The sequence below is a fragment of the Typha angustifolia genome, chromosome 6, assembly GCF_048772165.1.
Source record: "Typha angustifolia cultivar Huaian chromosome 6, ASM4877216v1, whole genome shotgun sequence".
Lineage (NCBI taxonomy): Eukaryota > Viridiplantae > Streptophyta > Magnoliopsida > Poales > Typhaceae > Typha > Typha angustifolia.
In genome coordinates this window covers 10,242,005-10,263,188 of record NC_133244.1, presented here as the reverse complement: position 1 = coordinate 10,263,188, position 21,184 = coordinate 10,242,005, and the positions used below count along the sequence as shown (strand labels likewise).

The 21,184-nt window shown below is 38.4% G+C and overlaps 4 protein-coding genes and 1 long non-coding RNA gene across 12 annotated transcripts; 3 read left to right on the top strand and 2 right to left on the bottom strand.

The window, feature by feature from the left end:
* Positions 1-223: 223 nt before the first annotated feature.
* LOC140760960 (uncharacterized) lies at positions 224-2,110 on the bottom strand. Its single transcript, XM_073098080.1, has 2 exons — positions 1,472-2,110; positions 224-1,070 (listed from the first exon to the last, which is right to left on the bottom strand). The coding sequence occupies exons 1-2, from the start codon at positions 1,707-1,709 to the stop codon at positions 367-369; spliced, it is 942 nt and encodes a 313-aa protein (XP_072954181.1). The 5' UTR covers positions 1,710-2,110; the 3' UTR covers positions 224-366.
* Positions 2,111-2,307: 197 nt separating this feature from the next.
* LOC140760959 (uncharacterized) lies at positions 2,308-5,361 on the top strand. 2 transcript variants are annotated; one of them, XM_073098078.1, is made up of 6 exons: positions 2,308-2,705; positions 2,929-3,108; positions 3,681-3,762; positions 3,860-3,967; positions 4,055-4,213; positions 4,845-5,361. In XM_073098078.1, the coding sequence occupies exons 1-6, from the start codon at positions 2,448-2,450 to the stop codon at positions 5,039-5,041; spliced, it is 984 nt and encodes a 327-aa protein (XP_072954179.1). In that variant the 5' UTR covers positions 2,308-2,447; the 3' UTR covers positions 5,042-5,361. The 2 variants fall into 2 exon arrangements, with proteins under 2 accessions (XP_072954179.1, XP_072954180.1); XM_073098079.1 differs by lacking the exon at positions 2,929-3,108.
* Positions 5,362-6,535: 1,174 nt separating this feature from the next.
* On the top strand, positions 6,536-11,183 carry LOC140761044 (beta-glucuronosyltransferase GlcAT14A). 3 transcript variants are annotated; one of them, XM_073098219.1, is made up of 5 exons: positions 6,536-6,796; positions 7,533-8,299; positions 9,051-9,126; positions 9,222-9,337; positions 10,439-11,183. In XM_073098219.1, the coding sequence occupies exons 2-5, from the start codon at positions 7,690-7,692 to the stop codon at positions 10,990-10,992; spliced, it is 1,356 nt and encodes a 451-aa protein (XP_072954320.1). In that variant the 5' UTR covers positions 6,536-6,796; positions 7,533-7,689; the 3' UTR covers positions 10,993-11,183. The 3 variants fall into 3 exon arrangements, with proteins under 3 accessions (XP_072954320.1, XP_072954319.1, XP_072954321.1); XM_073098218.1 differs by having other exon boundaries at positions 6,930-8,299; XM_073098220.1 differs by having other exon boundaries at positions 6,537-6,796; positions 7,907-8,299.
* A 270-nt stretch (positions 11,184-11,453) lies between these two features.
* Positions 11,454-14,415, bottom strand: LOC140761224 (uncharacterized). 5 transcript variants are annotated; one of them, XR_012104558.1, is made up of 3 exons: positions 14,275-14,415; positions 12,852-13,981; positions 11,454-11,988 (listed from the first exon to the last, which is right to left on the bottom strand). It is a non-coding gene; the product is annotated as an uncharacterized lncRNA (long non-coding RNA). The 5 variants fall into 5 exon arrangements; XR_012104559.1 differs by having other exon boundaries at positions 11,454-11,955; XR_012104560.1 differs by having other exon boundaries at positions 11,454-12,939; positions 13,061-13,981.
* Positions 14,416-14,863: 448 nt separating this feature from the next.
* LOC140761775 (ADP-ribosylation factor GTPase-activating protein AGD5) lies at positions 14,864-20,533 on the top strand. The gene is made up of 11 exons (XM_073099246.1): positions 14,864-15,043; positions 15,851-15,909; positions 16,135-16,225; positions 16,493-16,547; positions 16,648-16,738; positions 16,855-17,065; positions 18,021-18,231; positions 18,442-18,713; positions 19,058-19,297; positions 19,410-19,468; positions 20,166-20,533. The coding sequence occupies exons 1-11, from the start codon at positions 14,993-14,995 to the stop codon at positions 20,329-20,331; spliced, it is 1,506 nt and encodes a 501-aa protein (XP_072955347.1). The 5' UTR covers positions 14,864-14,992; the 3' UTR covers positions 20,332-20,533.
* The last annotated feature ends 651 nt before the right edge of the window (positions 20,534-21,184 follow it).

The following is a 21,184-nucleotide window of genomic DNA, read 5'->3' as shown; positions in this document are numbered from 1 at the left end:
TTTTAGATAGATAATTTATAATTATTTCTATCTATTTTCCATCAGCTTGTTTTACTGTTAAGTGACAGGTGCCAATTGTAATATTTTATATGAATGCCTGTGGAATTCTCTCGATTTTCAGTTCTGTTCTATTTACCACCCCCATATGGGGGAAACAAACAGGAGCGTTGATAACGACAATCAATGATGATGACAAAGACAATGAGTAAGGTGCAAACGATGATAATGATGATGAAGTAGATTCAATATCTTTTTTTATTTTGATATCATAACCATAACTTGAAATTAACTGCTGTCAAGGATCTTCACTATTTTAGATTTACTTCAGCTTGATCACTTGTAGCTTGAGCATATATTGTGCTACTTCTAGTTATCTTCCTTGGGAGAAAATAAACAAAGCCGGCAATCAGGAGATACAAGTGATGAGGTTCGATACTTGTCTTCTCCACCAACTATAGGCATCGCCACCCCAGGCTTTGCTGTATTCACAAATCCAGGACGGTATGTTCGGCCCAACACTCCCTCCACTTGTGCTGAAAGGGCAAAGAACTTGAACTGCACCTCCAAATGTGCGAAGGAATCGTTTGACGGTAACTGATAGTTGTGGATCTTATCATCTTCCTTGGTGATTGGAACCACATTCACTGACACCTCTGCCCTTCCCTCCAATGTGATCATGATGCTGTTTTTACTTCCTGTCCTCTCCAATACAAGCTTTTCATCTGGTGACTTCCACTCAGAAAGGTGGCCCTCTGGGAGAATTAAGGCTTCACTATCGTATGAGAGCTGTAGATGGTCAATGGCATCATCCCATGCTCTTGATGGAGCTGCCTCAACAGTGAGTGTGTGAGAATCAAACATGAAGCCCAGCGCCTGGATCCATGTGAAGTCGCGAGTTCTTCCAGCTGGCCTGTGGCCGATGAAGTGAGCATTTATTTGGAGGTTGGTATCAGAGACTAGAGTGAAGTGCTCATCTTTTTTGCCATGGAAGTAGAACACAATGCCGTCACCACCGATGAAGCGAGGGTCATAGCAGCCAGATCCTAGGCCATGACAACTCGGCTTACGACCTGCAATGGAGTAGTTGCTCTTGCTGTTAGATTCATCTCCACTCTCAGCATTAAGAGACTGAAAGAAAAATATTTAGATGTTGCATTTTTTCACCTTCTTAGCAATGGAACAGAAATACTGTTGTTTGAGAAAAGTCAGTACTCAATAGTAATTTTCAAAAGGACAATGTTCTTTGAGAATTCAATTTTGAGGTAGTGGAATGTTGGTACATTCTTATCAATAGAGAAAGGTTTATTTAAGTATGCCATGAAGTAGACAGGAAGAGATCTGAAGAGCTAATGTGCAGTCAGAGTAAGTTTTAATGTCATCTTAGAGATACAACTGTTGTTTGTGCGGAATGTGGCTTGGCTACAATAATGGCTAGGTTAGTAAGTAGGTACTGCTGAAATTGGATTCTTACCGCGGCAAACAGCTTCGCATTTGGGAGAGTAGCAGTCAAGATAACAAGCTTTGGCATTTGGGTTTGATGGTTTTGCAAGCGGGCACTCCTTGGGGCATTTGATCGCCTTGCGGTAGCATGGGCTCCAACGGTTTGAACAAGTGAGTGTGCTCTGGCCTAAGACTCCTTCCATTTCTGTTGCAAGGAACACAAAGAGCAGCAAGAGAATTGCCATCCATCTGCTAAAGCTGGACAGCATTGTCACTTGAGCAGGTAAATGATCCAAGACAATGAGATCAGTTGGTTGATGTGAGTTAACTGGGCTGTTAGTCTTGCATACTTATAATGCTCAAGTGTAGATTTTAGCTTGTTATTCTGGTTGACATCCACTGCAGTTGCCAGCTTTCAAGTTAGGCAGAATACAGATGAAGGTCAAACTTCAAGCGGTAGGCAAATGGAATCTTGTTTGGCAACCGTTGAATTTTGGGGCTGGCTTCTGACTCTACATTGTGCTTGGTTAGGTCCTTATCCATGCAACCTCTCCGAAAATTTATTGCTTGATTATCTTCTTTTGCAACATTTGGTGGGGAAGAATTGAGGCCGTCAGTGGTATTCTTTTTATTTTTATTTTTTGTTCTTCTATTTTTGCTAGGAAATTATGTCTGGATGCTTAGGATTTTCGAACTGTATGGCAGACAGCTTTGTTAGGCTGTGATTTTGAATTAATAACCCGTGGGCTTTGGTCTGCCCCAATATATGTACAGAGGCGGGTGCGGCCTCTGTCCATGTCTCCAATTATCTGACATGTGGGCTTCTTGTTTGCAATTGTTAGCCCCGTGGGCTTTATTTGTTAAATATTGGTAGGCAGGCTCTAATTTCTTGGAAGAGTTGGAGTGGGAAAAGGTCTAATGGCTAATGTCAATCTAGTACTGGACTACTAGTAGGAGCCGAGTGCTGCTTTTGAGTCCATTCGTCGATCATCCATCACACATCAGAGATGAAGGCGGTGGTGGTCACAAATCCCGGCGGGCCGGAAGTGCTTAAGGTCAGGGAGGTGGAAGATCCGGCGGTGGGCGATGACGAAGTCCTCATCAAGGTGGAGGCCACCGCCCTCAACCGCGCCGATACCGTCCAGAGGAAGGGCTCTTACCCACCGCCCAAGGGCGCCAGCCCCTACCCTGGCCTCGAGTGCTCCGGCACCATCCTCGCCGTCGGTCGTTCCGTTGATCCTAGCCGCTGGAAGGTCGGCGACCAAGTAAGTCTAGGCCCCTGTTTTTTTTTTGTCCCCCCTTTATTATCATTTCTTTTCTTTGACTTCTTCGTCTTCTTAAGTTGTTTCGTTCTTTGTGGATCATAAGCACAGGAAAGAAAACAAGAAGGAAAAAAAAAAGAATTTTAAAATTGGGACTTAGTGACCTATTTATCCCGTCTTTATAAAAATTTAGAAAGTGAGTGTGTCTATTGATGGGTAATTTTAGGTGTGCGCTCTTCTAAGCGGAGGAGGGTATGCAGAGAAAGTGGCAGTACCTGCAGGTCAGGTGCTTCCCGTTCCTCAAGGTGTCTCTTTGCGGGATGCAACGAGCTTCCCCGAAGTGGCGTGCACCGTCTGGTCCACCGTCTTCATGACCAGCCGATTGGTCACTGGTGAATCTTTCCTGGTAACTCCTTTGAAATTCCGAAATTCTAATGCTCTTCCGGTTGTCTGCTATTTAAAATATTCTTCTTCAGTTTGTTTCCTTTTCCTTTCCTTTTTTTTTTTTTTTTTTTTTTGATTAAATGAAGTGTTACACTTCTACTTGGGAACATGATTTAATTTTCCCATTCAAAGCTTAATTGCCAGATTTAAATCAGTTATGAGTACGTCAGACGAAAGTACTGTATGAGAAGAACTCACTCACACGCTTGTAACTCCTGGGTAAACTAAATGGTTGTAAGACATGCTAATATGCAACTAGATAGCTATCACTGAGGTCAATTTGGCATATAGAAATTGGTGCGTGACTAAAATCAGATTTACAAGGCCACAATGCATCTCCTTTGGTAAGATTGCTACTGTAGGACCGATAGAAAAAGAAAAGTAAAAAAGATATATTGTTACTGTAGGAACCATTTTGTTTAGAAGTTTTATTTTTCAGCTCAAAGCAATATACATTCTTAATGCAAGTTTTAGGATGGATACAGGTGGCCCTATCAGATCTTGATTGCTCATGTCAGATCTTAATATTTTCAGATTCATGGGGGATCTAGTGGAATCGGCACTTTTGCCATCCAGATTGCCAAGCACCTTGGGATTAGGGTATTTGTCACTGCAGGTCTGAGTGTTTTGATATAACTAGACAGACTTTTCATGCGCGATGGATAATTGATTTCACAATTCATCTGCTATTTTGAGCTTTCTTGAAATTTCAGGAAGTGAAGAAAAGCTGACTGCCTGCAAGAATTTTGGTGCTGATGTCTGCATAAATTATAAGACCGAAGATTTTGTTGCAAGGGTGAAAGAAGAAACAGGAGGAAAGGGTATACTCTCTTGCATTCATCATGTTCTAGGCATATTCACATTATAAGACTTCTGAAATAAGAAAATTGTTCGGACTTTTGATACAGGTGTTGATGTTATACTGGACAATGTTGGCGGGTCATACCTTCAACGAAATCTTGACAGCTTAGCTACTGATGGGAGGCTTTTCATCATCGGTTTTCAGGGAGGCACAGTTACTGAAGTGAATCTCTCATGTTTGCTTGCAAGGCGCTTGACTGTCCAAGGTAATATAGTAACATATTTCAATTCTTTTTTCTGCTAGCTTTCACAGATCTCACATATTTCTTTTCTGAAAACTTGATTGCTTCTTAGGAGTTTTATTGCAGAAATTTGCTTATTATTCTTGTCTGCATTCGAGTTCAAATCAGTTAAATCACCCTGCTGTTCCATGTAAGAAGAAGTAGAACTTGGTTATTTCTGTCCGCACTAACTGAAGCTTGAATAGTTAAGCTTCTCAACTTCAGATTTGCCACATGATTCTTAGGGTTGTTTATGTTTCACACCTTTGGGTTCACTTGCCATGATTTTGCTCTATAGCTAGTTTACTCCTTGTAACTGGACATAATTTATCTGATCCGGATGTTTAGCTCATAACTTTGGTAAATTTTATTGAATTAGAGTACCTGTACTATTAGAAAGTAACAAACTCAAAACAGGTCAAATTTTGGATGTTTCCTCTGTTATGTTGCCAATTCATCAATGATTACTCACAAGTAAATAAATTCGAAGAACCTTTCTCATTACAAGATTACAGCTTAGTTGGGGCTTTGCTATTTGGTAATTGTTTGCATTTACTAGCAGATCTCATTCTTGTTTTTATTGTCGATCTGGTCTGACTGAAACCATTTTATGCAGCTGCTGGACTGCGGGGCAGGAACCCTGAGAATAAGGCCATGATTGTGAGGGAAGTGGAGAAGCATGTGTGGCCTGCCATTGGAGAAGGTAAGGTGAAGCCTGTGGTTTACAAGGCCTTTCCCTTGTCAGAAGCAGCTGAGGCTCACAGGCTGATGGAAAGCAGCAGTCATATTGGCAAGATACTACTAATTCCATGATAAAGGAGGTGTTTAATGGACTCAATAAAAGCTTGAATTGGAGGACTGCAATCGTGGGATAAATATGATTTCATCTTATGCTGAATGCACTTTCTTCTGTTGTGGACTTCCATTTTGAGGGTACAATTAAACAAATATAGCAGGTCAGGAACCACCGGGAGCAGTTGTGTGATTGTATCATATGTTCTAAGTGGGTTATCACGTAAGCAAATAAATCATTTTATAGTTGCTAAAGCGTGAGATAGATGTTGCTCATCGCGTTTCTGGTTTCTGTACTGGTTCATCATTTGGTTTGAAATCTAGCAAAGAAAATTTCCTGAGATTTGTTTAGATTTCTCGTTGCTCAACTAATTTCATTTGTGTTTGTTGAACTATTTAACAGAAGAAAGGAGGGACGGTGCATTTGCCAATGGTAAAGTTATATATAAGTTGTGAATCTCAAAGAATTTGCGTAGATATTACCAAGTGTTATATGCAAATTTGTTACATTACCCTCCTAGTGGGCTAGTGACGATTGGGAAATTGGAGCGGTGGGAGGGATCCAATTTGGTACTGCTAACAACTGCTCGCCGCGAAAACTTGGAGCACCCACGGTCCACCCAACAAACTCACTCGACTTCCCAAGCCTTGCTTCGGATATATATATTTCACCTCAAACGACATAAATCCTAATTAATTGAAAATGTAGGCAGATTTATGCGGGGTTTTTGTGCCTTGTATGGCTGCTTCGAAAATCGAACTGTTTGTTAGTCTGATGCAACCTTGAATTACATTATTTATTCCTAGTTTTGTATCGTGGCGTCTTTCCTTTTGTGCATTGCTTCTTGCTGCACTCCTCAATTAACTTCAAGCAAACGCTATTTGCATTAATTATTCTTCTTTTTTTCCTTTTTGTCATTCCGACTTGAAGGTAGACGATTAAATCATGCAGCAGAGGCAGAGCCTATTCAATAGGATGATGTAAAGACATTATTCCTCAATAAGAAAAAAAGAAGACATTATTGAAATATTAACGGGTGACTGAAAATATATAGTAAAAAAAAAAATAGTGACATCATAGACGATTCAGAAATTTTGTTTGACATAGCATTTTTTTTTTTTTTGACAAAGCATTTCTTAATATAAAACTATATTCAAGTAATTTGTGATGCTATATTAACGAGTAGGTAATGAAATTTCTTCGGGTACCGTTATATAGTATTTCAACTTTGATATATGCGGAACTTTTTGTCATCGTCAAAGCTAATTACTCTATTTTAATTTTATGAGAAAAAAGAGCTAGAGAAGAAAACTATTAGTAGAGCTTATTCTCTTTGTGGAACTTTTTTTACATATAATTAAATATTGCAAAACTGGATTAGAATGAGAGACAAAAAAAAAAAAAAAAAAAACTTTCTCCGGTTTCTCCTAGCCGGCTTCTCCTCCTCCTCCTCCTCTACCTCTATTTTTTGTTTTGTTTTTTTATTCTTTTTTCCTTTTTTTTAATAATTAGAAACATTGCTTGCTCCATGAACAAGCCTAGAGAAGAAGTATAATTACAAGTAACAAGCCTTCATCAAGCCAAAACCTCATCATTAAACAGAGGATTTCCCAATCGTCTCCGCAGGACCGCACCCTTGCCATCAATACCCGGCAATCGGTGAGGTATCGCCACCGAACCCGCCTCCACGCCGTGCTCCGCCGTCTTCGACTTCTCTATCTGGAAGTTAGTCATCGCTGTCGAAGTCAGTTACCGTCTCCTCCGCCATATCGAAGGTACCTAATCAAACCCTCCTCCTGACCTCCCCCATGGAAGACCCTCACCGATCTCGATGAGGAGGGTTTCTCTAGCCTTCTTCTTCCAGTCTCTTTCTAAGAGATCTGAGTCTCTTTTTGTAATCTTATACAGGGTTTTTATTGGTTGTTTGCCTTACTGACAGAACAACTCCTTCCCCTCTTCTCTCTCTCTCTCTCTCGCTCGCTCGCTCGCTCTACAACCGAGCTCAGGAGATTCCTCGAGAATATTTGTATTCCACTAACCTTCTCCTCGAGTAAGCGTCCAACTTCAATTCAGTTTCTTCCTCTTTCAATAGGTTCTTCTCTGTAGCTTCTTTTCCCTTTCTCTCCTGGAGGAGGATCCTCTTGTTGCAGAGCTGCCTTTCTTTTTTCATTTTCTTTCTTTCTCTTGATTAGATGGTAGCCCTCCCAGTGGGAGCAACCCGTCCCCCAAATTTTTATCTTTAATCTGGGAAATTATAGATCCTTCTTTTCGTTCTTTTCTTTTTCTGGATCACGGTTTGGTTCTTTGCGAAGATCAGCCACGTTCAAATTCCGTGAATTAAAAAAAAAAAAACAAAAGTTGAGATTTGTATCATTTGGAATAAGAAAATTTGAATCTTTCTGGCCCCTATTAATTCGGAAAAGAAAAGATCTCCTTTTCTCTTTTCGCCGCACAGTTGCTCGTCGGTGGAATTGATTTCACTGAGAATCCAATAATATTGACTTGATTCAGTAAGGATCTGCACCCTCTTTAGAAAGATCCACAGCTGTCCATATACGGAGGTTGCATTGATTCGTCCTCTGCTAATGCTCTCGGTCGTATCAGAGAATTAAGGATGCTTCTTTCGAGAAGGTGAAGGTTTGGAGATATATCTGGAGCTGATTTAGTTATGAGGAAAAATGGGGGTATCTACTCCGGGCCTGCAAGGGCTTTCAGCGATAGAAGGTGGCTTCTTCCCTTCTTCGCAAGCTTGCTGGTTTCCTTCACCCTTTTCTTGGCCACCATTTTTGGGCTCTTTTCGTCTCAGTACCATGGCGATTCACTCTTCCTAGATGTTATTACTTTTGCCAACTTGGATGATCCTGATGGCTACTTTGTGGAGTCAGATGTCAAGAAGGCCCTGGACGAACATCCCCACCTAATGGAACCCGAGGCACCCCGAATTGCTTATTTGATCACTGGTACAAAGGGTGATAGCCAGAGGATGAGGAGAACTTTGCAGGCTATATATCATCCCAGGAACGAATATATTCTGCATTTGGATCTGGAGGCTCCTCCCAGGGAAAGGATAGATTTAGCAATGTATATCAAGAGTGATCCCATGTTTTCAGAGGTTGACAATGTACGATTGATTGCCAAAGCCAACTTAGTGACATACAAAGGTCCAACAATGATTGCTTGTACCCTCCATGCCATTGCCATTCTCTTGAAAGAGAACTTGAAATGGGATTGGTTCATAAATCTCAGTGCCTCAGATTATCCTCTTATGACACAAGATGGTTAGTATTAAAAAGCATGCTAATATTTTCTCTCTTCTTGTTCTTTCCCTGCTATAGTAACTTTTATCCACTGTACAATCTATAAATAATGTGTTTATATGATTATATCCTCAACCATTTCTCATTAAGTCTCTAAAGTGTGATTAATTTCATAAAATTTTATATATTTCACTATTATTGCACCTTTAGTAGGAGGGTGTAAATCAAAATCTTTAAATTTTGGATGAAAATATCAAAATCCTCATGCAAGGTAGTATTGGCAGAAGTCTTGATGGAAATATATCCACAAGGATGACCAGAATTATGCTCATGCATATGTTTGTTTCATTGCTGGGAAAAGTCTTTGATGATTTAACATTTATTGGATGGAAATCATACCATCCTGGCTGATTGAATAGCAAACACTCATAGTTAGAGAGCAATAATATGTTTAGCAATCCCTTTAGAAGAAACAAGGAAACAAGTTTAGCAGAAGACATTCTTTAAAACTGATTTCATTGCTCATCTGTCATGTAAACGTTGAGTATGTTTCACAAAAGTAAACAGATGTCTGTTTACAGCCTCTGTAGTGGAAAGGTGCAAATTGATCAGACATTTTCTTTATTTATCTGTTTATGTTACTAGTCATAATTATAAATATGTATTAATGTTTTGTATTAAACCAGTGCATGTAGAAATTAGAAAATCTATTCATTGCTGTAGGGCAACATCCTTTTTTTGTGACTTAAATTAGTTGAGGTTCTCCATGCAGATATACTTCATGTATTTACTTCTTTGCCAAGAAATCTCAATTTTATAGAGCACATGCAGATAGCTGGTTGGAAAGTGTAAGTTGAATTAACATTCTTTTTAATCCGTTTTTTCTTTCCTAATATTGCTGCATGCAGTTTTAAGTCCAGTTTCATATGAACTAATAATACAGGACTCAGAGGGCAAAGCCAATTATTGTAGATCCAGGCCTTTATTTATCCAAAAAATCTAATCTTCTTGTGACTTCCGAACGGCGGCAACTGCCAACATCTTTCAAATTGTATACTGGTAAATTACTTTGGATTCCATATACCGGAACTTTGTCTTGTATCTCTTTTTCTTTTCCAGCAATTAGTAGAACTTTATTCTATCCTATTTGTGCGTTTATAGCTAAAAAGTTCTAATTGTTTTGCTAAGTTTGATGCTTGCAAAGCTCATAGTCAACTAATTGTTCTGTTAGTCTTATTCATACTTGTTCTGATGACTGATAATGTTATTTTATGATTTTATCAGATAATATTATAATAACCTTTGGGTGAACATCCTAAAAGGTTGTTGTAGATACAAGTCATTAGTATACTTGGAGCATAAGATCTGAGGGATGCATATAAGGCCCCATGTGCTTCCATGTTAACTATACCAAATGATCCTTCAAATTTTGAAAGTTATACATTAAACAGGAAACAATTTACTATTCTGAAGAAAGTAATAAATAACTAATACGGGGCATTAATAGAAAACAATTATATTGAACTTCCAGATAAGCTAATGCATGTAGCGTACTTACCAATTACCACTATGAAATGATGACTAACCATTATATTTACATTTTTTATCTTGATTATCCATCGTTTCATTACTAATTACACTTGTACCTATCTCCGGTGGTGTAACAACATACTAAAAACTTTTGTATTATTCCTTATTATCTTAAAGGTTTGTGGCGTCCTTTACCTTTTTTTAGCTTTTATACATTCCTATATGTTTAAATAAGCTTGAAATATATTTTTTCAATACACATAATGTAGAATGCTCTGTGTGTGTATATGCACTGTGATACCTTCGTTATCTGTTTAGATGAGATTATTGGATTCCTGGCTGCACTATAGTGTTGTTTCTTCCAATGCTAGTGAGCATCAAGTATGGCATCTTAGAGTAAGATATGAAGTTAAACCAATGAAATAGATACTTGTGTAAGTTCATGCTGAACTGAACCATCACGTTTCTTCACTCAGACTACCCATAGAAGGGATTTCAGCACATTTCAGCAGCACATGTTTATACTTTATAGAATTTGATTGATCTGTGTAATAGATGTTGTTTCAGTTCTGTTATTCTTTTTATTATTTATACTGTTACTTCACTCAGGACCACTGTTTTTTATGCCAGGTTCTGCTTGGGTGATGCTGACTCGTTCCTTCCTTGAGTATTGCATTTGGGGATGGGAGAATCTTCCCCGATCGATCCTGATGTACTATGCCAACTTTATCTCGTCGCCTGAAGGCTATTTCCATACAGTCATCTGCAACTCTGATGAGTTCCGCAGCACAGCAGTAGGCCATGATCTTCATTACATCTCCTGGGACAACCCTCCAAAGCAGCACCCCCACCCCCTCTCCACCAAAGACTTTGACAAGATGATCAAAAGTGGTGCGCCCTTTGCTAGGAAATTTCCAACGGATGACAAAGTCTTGGATAAGATTGATCACGAACTCTTAGGCCGGTCTGATGGCCAGTTCACCCCTGGAGCTTGGTGTGTTGGGAAATCAGACAGTGGGGAAGATCTGTGCGCCTCTAGGGGTAATGATTCTGTGTTCCACCCAGGTCCAGGTGCCCAAAGGTTGAAAGAGTTGATGAAGAAACTGTTGGCTCAAGATTTTCGCAACAGAAGCTGTTCATCACTGCCTTATGACCAGACCAAGAGAGAATGGATTATCCATTGATATGCACATGGAAATTTGACTGCTATTTTTTTTTTAAAAAAAAAAATCCTTTTACTTCTTTTCAGCAAAAGCTAGTGCACAATACACGGAAATTCGGTCTAGAGTTTGATAATAATATAAATGGATGCCACATCATTCAAAATTTGTTGGTGGCATGTTTTGATCTAATAATGATACTAGTGATCTCTTGAAAATCCAGTCATTTGTTGCGATCTATTATTGATACTAGTGATCTGTGGAAAATCCAGTCATTTGTTGGTAGGGTGTGAGATCCGCTTAGAAAGGGGAAGGCTCACTTTCTCGACCTCCAGATAAGAAAGACGAAAGAACTTGATATCATTCTGGGGTATTCACTAAATTGATTTTAGCTACATATACGTAACATAATTTGTCACATCAGAAAACTCAACAAGAATTGATGTATTAAATGAGTTAATGTAACTTAGCTGTGGAACAAGAAGAACGAAATTAAAGGTATAATATTACTGCCTTCACGAGCGTTAAAGAGTCGAAATATTACAGCAATCACCTCACATTACATCCGCCTTTTCTTCTTGATCAATATATTACGTATGAAAGTAAAAGAAAGAAGAAGAATATATCCCGGTGCATGCATACACCACTATCTCCACTTTTTCTCTTCTTTGACCTCCCCCATTCTCAAGGGATAGATTCCCCGCTCCTCTCTTTCTCACTCTGAAACAAGCAACGCTCCTGTGTTACCATGGATGCAAGGGAGTCGTAACTATCTCTCAAGCCAAGTAATAAAGGAGGATATCAGATTAAAATTCATTAAATTAGGCAAAAGCTCGATCTGTTTGTTTGCATGGAGTGCAGATCGAAATCAATGGCAACAACAACAACAACAACAGGAGAAGCCATTACAGTGCGGTAGTGGTGGTGCTGCTGCTATTGCTAGCCCTCAGTGTGGCTGTGGTAATAAGCGCCCTCGTACTGCAAAAGCTGAGGGAGGGGCATGTCAGGTTTGTCAGTAACCTGAATAATTTCAAGTCAGACAGATTTAACAAGATAATAGAAGATAAATGTTACAGATATCATGTCAGGTTTGTCAGTAATGTGAATAGAAGTCTACCTTCTGAGTAAAATTGCTTCTCCCTCAAACTTACACTACTAGAATTTTGTTATCATGTATAAGAAAAGAATACAGGAACTTGAGATAAAACAAGAAATAAGTTACGTCAATAAAACTTTGGTGGAAAGAATGCATATTGCTAATAGCTCTGGATTGATATTAAAGAGAATCTGAGACCGACTAAAATGGAAAAGTATATCAAGAAATAAGAAGATACCAGAGAAAATAATTTCCAAGTATAACTAAATATTGATAATATCCCTGGAAGATACTAATCTTCTATCTTGGATCTACCTTCAGAGACAACATTTCGGCATGTGGGACTGCAAAAGAAGACATTTGCCAGAACATTCACCGATAATACCTATCTTAGTTCTGCATGGACTGTAAATATCATGTAGATATAGAATATTACTTAGCAAAACTCCAACAATATAAGATCTCATCACTTTATCTAATCATCTCTCTTCTCAGACATTTTTTTATATCAGTCTATTAAAGTTAAGAACCTGGTTAGCACCCATTTATTCTTTCAAAAAGGTTGGTACATCCAAAAATTTCTCTAGCTATAAGAGACAGAAGAGGCATGCCGACATATGCTAATATGTATTACTTTATTTGCAATCTCACATGGAAACCGAAGGTTGCATTCTTATATATAACCAACTCATGTCCATCGAAGGGGAAAAGCGCAAGAATAACCAAGAATATAAACCAACAATAGCAACACATAAAATATGAGTAAGAAAGTTGACCTAATAATTACCTCTTCTTCTTTTTTTTCCCTTAAATTTCCTTCTTTCCATTGAAAATCTTGTAACCTCCATAGCCTAGCAAACCTTGGCAAGTACAAACTGTGGGACATAAAAATTGCACTTTCGTTTTTCATGAGCAACTCATGAAGAGACGTTCCTTATACAAGATATCAAGAGATAGCAATGGAAAGTGGAAAGAAGGAAAGATAAAGAACCGCACAACTGCATTTTCAAAAAATATTGCCACCTCTTGAAAGTTCTTAAAGATCAATTAAAACTGTCCTGAATATATTGAAATATCTGCAGCTTTAATGTAATTGTCCTGAATATTGGTAAAGATAAGAAAAGGCTGTGGGTCTTCTACATGTTAACCTTTGGAGGTCCGTGATGATCTGCAGAAGAGCAAGCAATGAGAAAGATTATTTACGAAGAAGCTAAATGGTGCGGTGCGCAATGAGTGCCAAAATTTTCCGATTAATACTCTTAGTGCGTACTGTTCACAGATCTATGGGAAGTCAATTCTATTTCATTTTTTTTAAGAGTAAGTGGCCTTAGTTCAATAACCTAAAGCACCGGTCTTCTTTTCTTATCAGCAGCAGAAGCAATCCTATGGGAGTATCTTGGGTTCTCCTCTACGATTTACTTATGTATGTCAACTTCTTCTTCTCTCTGGACACATGGCTATCCTATGTCCACACGATGATGACAACTGGGGGCTACCCTTACGAGAACTTGACTGAGCTAAATTAGCAACTTTTCGATCTGCTGTAGCCTACTAAATCCACTCTAACCTTACAATGTTCATTATAGAATACCGCGTATCCATTTATCCTTCCTAGGAACCAGGCTATCAACCGCTTTTAACCCTGTTTGCATGGGTTCGTGCATTGATTTACGTTCAATAATCCCTGGGGCTTTCACTTCAGAACAATTAAGAACACGATGATCAATTCCATTCTTTGCTTTGGGAGGGATGGAAACGGAATAGACAGGATCGAGGCTCTATAGATTACCATGGCCGAAAGTTTGGATTTCAAGCAATTGTAGCAGCTCCAGCACCTATTGATATGGGCAAACCAACCCTCCTCCAAGAAGAATTGTGCTATGCCCCCCCGATATCCCTATAGAGCGAAAGAGCTGCCTGGACATCATAGTAATTAATATTAGTTGTTTAACGAGAATTAATAACAATATTCAGCTTGATCACCGCACGAAAAAAGAAAAAAAAAAAAATCTTTGATGATGGCAGTTAGAATCTGGACAAAACAGGAGCCTTGAGAAAACAAATAAAGAAAAAGAGAACGACCCGCAGACGAAGAAACCGGGCAGGGTAGGAGAGAACTGGAGATCGTGAACTCAAATTAAATGCTACTACCTACTGGAACAACAATAAAACTATCCAAATGGCTTAAGGAGAGAAGAGGAGAACTCTACCGGATTGAGGGAGTGTGCCGGTGCGGTGGAGGGGGTGGGAAGAAGCGGCTGTAGGGTGGAGAGGAGGAGGAGGAGATGTCGGGCTCGACTCTACTGGGGTTTTATTACAACTTACTACGGGAGTACGGGGCCTGGGGGCGGGGGCGGGGGCGGGGGCCGGCGGCTGGGGAATTTGAGATTGGAAAACAAAACTATCTTACTATTGGTCACGTGTTAAACAAGTGGTTCAATCTGGGCCTGACGGCCTGAACTTTCGAGACCGGCTCAGCGAACCAGGCCGTCAGAGACATATAGGTCATTTCTTCCGAAAGGCCGGCCAGACTCGGCCCAAAAGATCCAGACGTCATCAACGGTAAAGTCGAGAATAAGAGAGCAGCAGTGTCAGTGTCAGTATGTTGGTTAGATCCATTATCTCATTAGGCAGGTATGGATCCTGCTGTTTGCCTATATATATATACTGAAAGTTAGAAGGTCGGTTGGCGGGTTAACGGGTCCATTGTCATCTTTAACGAATGTGCGATTTGTTACATACGCGAAGCTTTAGACAACTCCTATAAATATCAGAGAAAATCCATCGATTTCTGTTGCTTCCGCTTTCCTCTGTCGATATCCCCGAGTAACAGAGAAAACAAAGAAAGGCGGAGATCTCTCGGCTCCTAATTGCTTGCTTGCGATTCTCATCCTGAATTGGATTCCTTCGGAGATTGCAGAAATCGATATGAACGAGAAGGCTTCAGTTACGAAAGAGCTCAACGAGAAACACAGAAAGGTCCGGATATATATATATGTATATATATATTTCTCGATTACGATATTTCGTTAACCGTAGGTAGATCATCACTTATGTGAGAGAAATTTCGGATTTTCCTCTTCCCGTTGTGCGAAATTGGAGAATTAGGCTATCTCGAAGCTGGTATTCCGAAGATCTTGGTTGAGGTTCTTTTCCTTTTCTTATTTTAATCTCGTTTACCCCTTCTTTTGTGTTCACTTCTCCGTGATTATTCTGTTCCTTGATCTACGTTCAGATCAGAAATGGAAAAAATTGGAATCAAGTGCTTCGGTCCTTAACCAAAAGAGCATCATGTGAAATGAGTGCCAGACAATTAGAAAAATAAGAGAAAGCCTGATCTTTAGGCCAATAGCATCGAGATTGAATGATCCTTAATGCGTTCTTGGCTGTTCTCCTATTATTGCAATAAAAACTGGAAGAGTTTGTGCTATTTGACTAGCACGTCATCTAGAAACTAGGTTTCTTGGATCTATTATTTACTTTGGTTTAAACTGTCTTATTCTTGCAAGCACATTAGACCAAGAAACTAAGCCTCCACTGTGGCGCCAATACTTTACAGACACTATTTCTAAAGAAACATTAATCAGTAAACTTTTGGTGCATAAAATTTTCTGCAACGAGCCTGATCTCTCCATATATCAGAGACAGTTGATCTGTCTTCTTTTTCTTCCGTGACACTCCTACTTGTTACTGCGTTTGATGTTTTTTGGAGATTATGTTGAGACATATTTCAGTTTCCTATAACTTTCATGTTTTATTTTGGACATTTCTTCATTCAATTTGCAGATATTGAATGCACTTCTCAAATTGCCAGAAAACAAAGAATGTGCTGACTGCAAAGCCAAGTAAGTATCTTGGACCAAGATGACATTATTCTAGTGAAGTTGATTATTGTGGCATGTTGTTATGCTAATTCTGATATCATTGCTTATGCATCTCTTTTAGAAATATTAACTTTCCAATAGTAGCTACTGACACACTATTGTGTCTCCTGTCAATATATTAATCTTCTCTCTTTTGTTCTACTGATCCTTTTTAATCAAATCTAATGCTTGGCAATCTTCTTGCAGGGGTCCACTTTGGGCAAGTGTGAATTTGGGAATCTTTATATGCATGCAGTGCTCTGGCATCCACAGAAGTTTGGGGGTGCATATATCAAAGGTCATTATTGTTGCTAAATTTTAGTTGGTTGTTATTTTGTTGTTCCTACCTGTTCTTCAAATAAACTGAATATGTAATTTCAGAAATAATTGGAACTTTTGAAGTTGCAGGTCAATGAATTTTAAGTGTCTCAAACTACTGTGTAGTCTATACTATGTTTTTCATGATTAATTTTTTTTAGCATTTCTCGATCATTTACTTAAGATGAATTATGCTGTAATTCAGGGTCTAAGTGAAGTCTAATATTATCTCCATGTTCACCTTTAGGTAAGATCTGTTAGGCTGGACACATGGCTCCCAGAGCAGATTGCGTTTATCCAAAGTATATCCTCTCGTCCTCAGGCTTGTTGATTTACTCAAGAAATGGTATGCCATTTTGGAAGTACTATATAATTTGTCCTTTTGGCTTCTAATATATACAGCAATGGGAAACGAAAAGGCAAACAGCTTCTGGGAAAAAGAACTACCTCGAAGCTATGACAGAGTTGGAATTGAAAATTTCATTCGTGCAAAGTATGACTGTTTTAGTACTTTATGTGTGCATGTTCTGTTTATTGCATCTTTACTCATAAATTTATGTTGCTATAGGCTTAAGTTTGTCACTACTAATTAAGTGCTTGAATTTATAGGTACGAAGAAAAGAGATGGATCCCTCGTGGTAAAACCTTGCCATCATCTTTGAAGGAGAAAGATGATGTGGATTCCCTTTCAGAGCAGAAATCTGGTGAAAAAGGTGGACATGGACTGAGAAACAGTATAGAATCTCCCACGGAAAAAAATACTCATTCACCTTTCAGTGCGAAGAGGGAAAATCTCGTGATTCCTAAAATACCCATCCCGGTATTTTTTTGTCATTGCTCATTTTGAACAGATTTGTGTAAATTTTATTAACATCTACATTTTCGGGATGGTTTTTTTTATCATATCATGGTGTTTTAAAAGATTGAAGAAAATAATATATTCAATATTCATAAATTAGCTATAGTTCCATCAAATATGCAGTTTTTCAATATTATGGTAGTTGTTCAATGATGCATATCACAATCTGAAGAAGCACAAAGCAGTTTTAAATTTTAATTTATGTGTAGAAGATGGTTAGTGACACCTTTTCATCATTAATGATTATATTCTCTTACAAAGACGTAATGCTAAGTGCTAGAAACCTATTTCTCTATGTTCAATACTCTGCCTCAGTAAGGTCCACTTCATTGATATTGTTAGTAAATGAAGAAGGATTTTGAAATTTAATGGCAAGATAGAATTTGTTCAATCTGAACCAAAGACCTGTTGTCTTAACAAATTCTAAGTAGCCAATTGTTGCAAAAGCATAGGCAGTTGGAGAATGGTGACATTCATATTTTTAATTTTAATCCCTTCTACTTCTATGTGTTCATATAAACATGCAAGAGAGGCAAGGCTTCATGTCAATTGGGCTATATCTTTTGTAATCCAGATATATTTACCATCTCTCAAGTCCTTATAATGCATGCATGATACTTTTGAATTGTGACGATAATCGGGCATACTTGGCTAGGAAAGGATGCCAGTTTTGATGGCTTACCTCTTGCAGCCTGCATTGGTTCTTTCTTGCAAATCAGTTAAGTTTTGATGTCAAGACCTGATATGGCTTATATAAACAATGTGCTGCGTCCAGCTTGCTATGGTGTATTAACTATTATAACTGGATTTCTTTTCCCTTCTGCCTTCTAAAATGCTTCTTTTCTGTATTGCCAAAGAATGAAGTAATATGTCTGATCTCTGATTAATTATCTTATCACAATTGAACTGACAACAGGCATCCTTTGGACCAAAAGCAGAACTTGTTACATCCCAGGCCCACTCTATGCTTACTGCCAAGATACCTGATACAGTTGATGCATCAGTCTCCCTCTCCCAGAAAGTCAATCATGCAACCGATCTTGTTAACATACTTTCTGTAGATGAACCAAGCAATCATGAGTTAGAGTCATCTTCAGTAGGTGATTGCGGATGGGCAAATTTCCCGTGTAAGTTTTATGGCTGTTCTTAGTCGACAACTACACTTTATCTCATTGTCGTTTGGCATGATTTGTGAACACTTTTTTCTAATCGTACTAACATAATATGACATTATTTCAGCCTCTTTTCTCTATCTCTTTGCTACTCTGGATAAGCAGTAGTTAGTCTGTATTAGGAGAGATTTTGCAGAACTCAGGTTTGGTTCATAAAATTTGCAGCTGCAGAAGCATCCAGTGCCATGGGGAGAGAAAGCATCTCAAAATCTAATGAAAGTAAGAACCAATCTGCATCCTCAATGGAGGACCTACTTAAAGATTCAACATCAGATATATTTTTGGAGTCAGAGAAGTCCCCAAAGAATGTCCCTAAGAGCGAATCTGCATCTTCAATTGAGGACCTGTTTAAAGATTCATCATCAGATATTCCACCTCTGCATCCAGAGAAGTCACAGAAAAATGTGAAAAATGATATAATGAGCCTCTTTGATAAGGTTAGTTCTACTTAATTCTTGAAAAGTTCTTTCATGGGAGTGGTAAAATTTTAGCACTAACTTGAAACCACTCTTAGTTTCTTGCAATTTTTCTATGTGGTGTGATTTGTGATAAAGTGACATCTAACAAATAGTTGTGGGGTTAATGCATATAGTATTTCATTTCAAGTAAGAGAATGGGGTTGTTAACTCTTCTAGAGTTAGCGGATGGTATTGACCAGTGGTCACAATGAAGCAGCTTCATCCTCATGTTTTCTCTTTTCTTAGTCATGATCATTAGTAGCTTAAAAGAGTTAAATGAAAAAGGATGAGTATGCTTACCTTGTTGCTGTGATGCATTTCAGTCCAACATGGTGTCACCATATTCTGTTCATCAACAGCAAGTGGCGTTCCTATCACATCAGCAGGCAATTCTCATGGCTACATCTAAATCCAGTAGTGGACTTCCAGCTCAAAAGACTGGCAGTGCTGTCCTTCTTGCACCAAATGGGAGTTTCCCATGTGGAAGCTTGCCAAATGTAGGTCATCAAGTTACAGGAGTTACACGACAGGGTGGAGAAAAGGAGAGCAACAATTTTGGCCAGGTATTCTCCATATTCTGTTTGCTATAGCTAGCAACATGGTTTGTGTTTGCTACAATGATACCAAAAACTTTTATCGAGCTTATTGACTTGTCTAGTGCATTTCAATCTGTAGATAGAAGGTTTCATGCAAGCTCATCCACTTGGAAATTATGGTCCTTTTCCTGCACTAGGGTACGCAGCTCAGCTTACTTCTTTCAAGTTTTAACTTTCTGAAGTGGAAGTGGCTTAGTCATTTCTGGTTTTCACTGTTTTGAATTCTAGACTGACTAATTGTTCTAGCGATTTCTATTAGTCTTACAATGGTAATAATGGTGGATCCCAAATGAACTGATTTGTAGGCTATAGCTATCTTATGCACCAAAATATGTTTTACCTTATGTATTATACTCTCTTGTGTTGTGGCGGAAGCTATTATACATGCGTGATGGTTTGTCCTGAACGGCTTAAATGTGTATGGACTAAGCAAAGACCATCTTAGGCCTCAACTTCAAGATACCGGTGTTGTGGATGATCTATAGGTGACTGGCATCCAAACTTCTAGCAATCTGCATTGTAGATGTGCCAACAGCAGCAAACAAACTATTCTGAAGCAGGGTCTGTGAGACTACCTATACCAGTAATTGGCCTCTTTAAGATGGAATCGTTGGTTGTGGAGTTCTGGTTCTAAAATAAGATTTACTGTCTTTATAGGATCATTCGATTTCTAAGTAATCCCTCTGAATGGATGAAATCTGTCAATATCTCCGATTGACTAATTTGTTTGAGATATACCTGTCTCCCATTCCATTTAGAATTCTTTTTCCTCCACAAAGCAACATAAATGATCCATTTTGCTATACAATTATCTAAAATTATTCTCGTTTTGCAGAATACAAATTGCTGGATCAGCAACACCCGCTAATCATGGCAGTGAAGCTACCAGAGGAGGTGGAGGAAGCAGGGCCTCAGCATCATCTTCCCCCTCTACTCAGAACCAGTCTCTCAGTGACTATGATTTCTCGTCCTTAACTCAACGATTTTTCTCGAAAAGTTAACAAGCATAAATTGGACGAAGCTGGAGAATTTCTTCTCATCTCCAAAACATTACTAGCTATACAAAAGAATACAGACATTTAGTTAGGATGTTCATGTGAGCAAAGGTTATTTCCCTTATTTTTTTATTGCCGAGGCAGCACACTATGATATCTTCAAGTGTAATAAGGGGGGTCATAATTAATAAAGATGGGCTTAATTTTACCAGCTCCTTTTGCGGTTGATATTCCGGAAGTATTTTTCATAGATAAGCATGTGCCAGTCATTGTGTTTCTTGTTTTGCAACGAATTGCGAAAGATATATATAGTTTAAGGTACAAGTAGTATTATCGAAAATTAGCCATTTATATTAAAGAATTTTATAAATCATATTATATAGTTTACCTCTTTGATGATACACACGTCGTTTTGATAATGTTATAATCCGACTCTTATTTTTTATAATTTCTATTTAATATTTAATATTAATTTAAATTGTATTATTAAATAAATAATTTTGTTATAATATGTTAAATAATTTATAGAGTATTTAAATTATTTTTGTCTCATTCATCTATTTTTTTTTTCTCCTATCTTCTTTTATTATCCTCACCACCTTAATTCCTAAATCAGAGTCAGCTCTATCTTCTTCGGTGAATCCTCGGTCGTAGTTAGTAGCATAGAGAATTACCAAATTTCATCAAAACTAGCAAGCTACCCTAAGAAAACTGTAGTAGACACCTTAGCTGTGTAGCTTGAAACCAGTTGAAAGCACTATAAGACTACTGGGTTCATAGAAGTTGCACCCTATAGTCAGCATAAATAAATAAGGAAAATATTAAGCTATATCTGCATCTTACAGAGAACCATTCAAAT

Coding starts and splice junctions, on each gene's coding strand:
- LOC140760960 (XM_073098080.1), bottom strand. CDS start 1,709: ATGCTGTCCAGCTTTAGCAGATGGATGGCAATTCTCTTGCTGCTCTTT. Junction 1,071..1,471: donor ATGCGAAGCTGTTTGCCGCG/GTAAGAATCCAA, acceptor ACTCCATTGCAG/GTCGTAAGCCGAGTTGTCAT.
- LOC140760959 (XM_073098078.1), top strand. CDS start 2,448: ATGAAGGCGGTGGTGGTCACAAATCCCGGCGGGCCGGAAGTGCTTAAG. Junction 3,109..3,680: donor TCACTGGTGAATCTTTCCTG/GTAACTCCTTTG, acceptor TAATATTTTCAG/ATTCATGGGGGATCTAGTGG. Junction 3,968..4,054: donor AGAAGAAACAGGAGGAAAGG/GTATACTCTCTT, acceptor CTTTTGATACAG/GTGTTGATGTTATACTGGAC.
- LOC140761044 (XM_073098219.1), top strand. CDS start 7,690: ATGAGGAAAAATGGGGGTATCTACTCCGGGCCTGCAAGGGCTTTCAGC. Junction 8,300..9,050: donor TCCTCTTATGACACAAGATG/GTTAGTATTAAA, acceptor TTCTCCATGCAG/ATATACTTCATGTATTTACT. Junction 9,338..10,438: donor ATCTTTCAAATTGTATACTG/GTAAATTACTTT, acceptor TTTTTATGCCAG/GTTCTGCTTGGGTGATGCTG.
- LOC140761775 (XM_073099246.1), top strand. CDS start 14,993: ATGAACGAGAAGGCTTCAGTTACGAAAGAGCTCAACGAGAAACACAGA. Junction 15,910..16,134: donor TGTGCTGACTGCAAAGCCAA/GTAAGTATCTTG, acceptor ATCTTCTTGCAG/GGGTCCACTTTGGGCAAGTG. Junction 18,232..18,441: donor CGGATGGGCAAATTTCCCGT/GTAAGTTTTATG, acceptor TAAAATTTGCAG/CTGCAGAAGCATCCAGTGCC.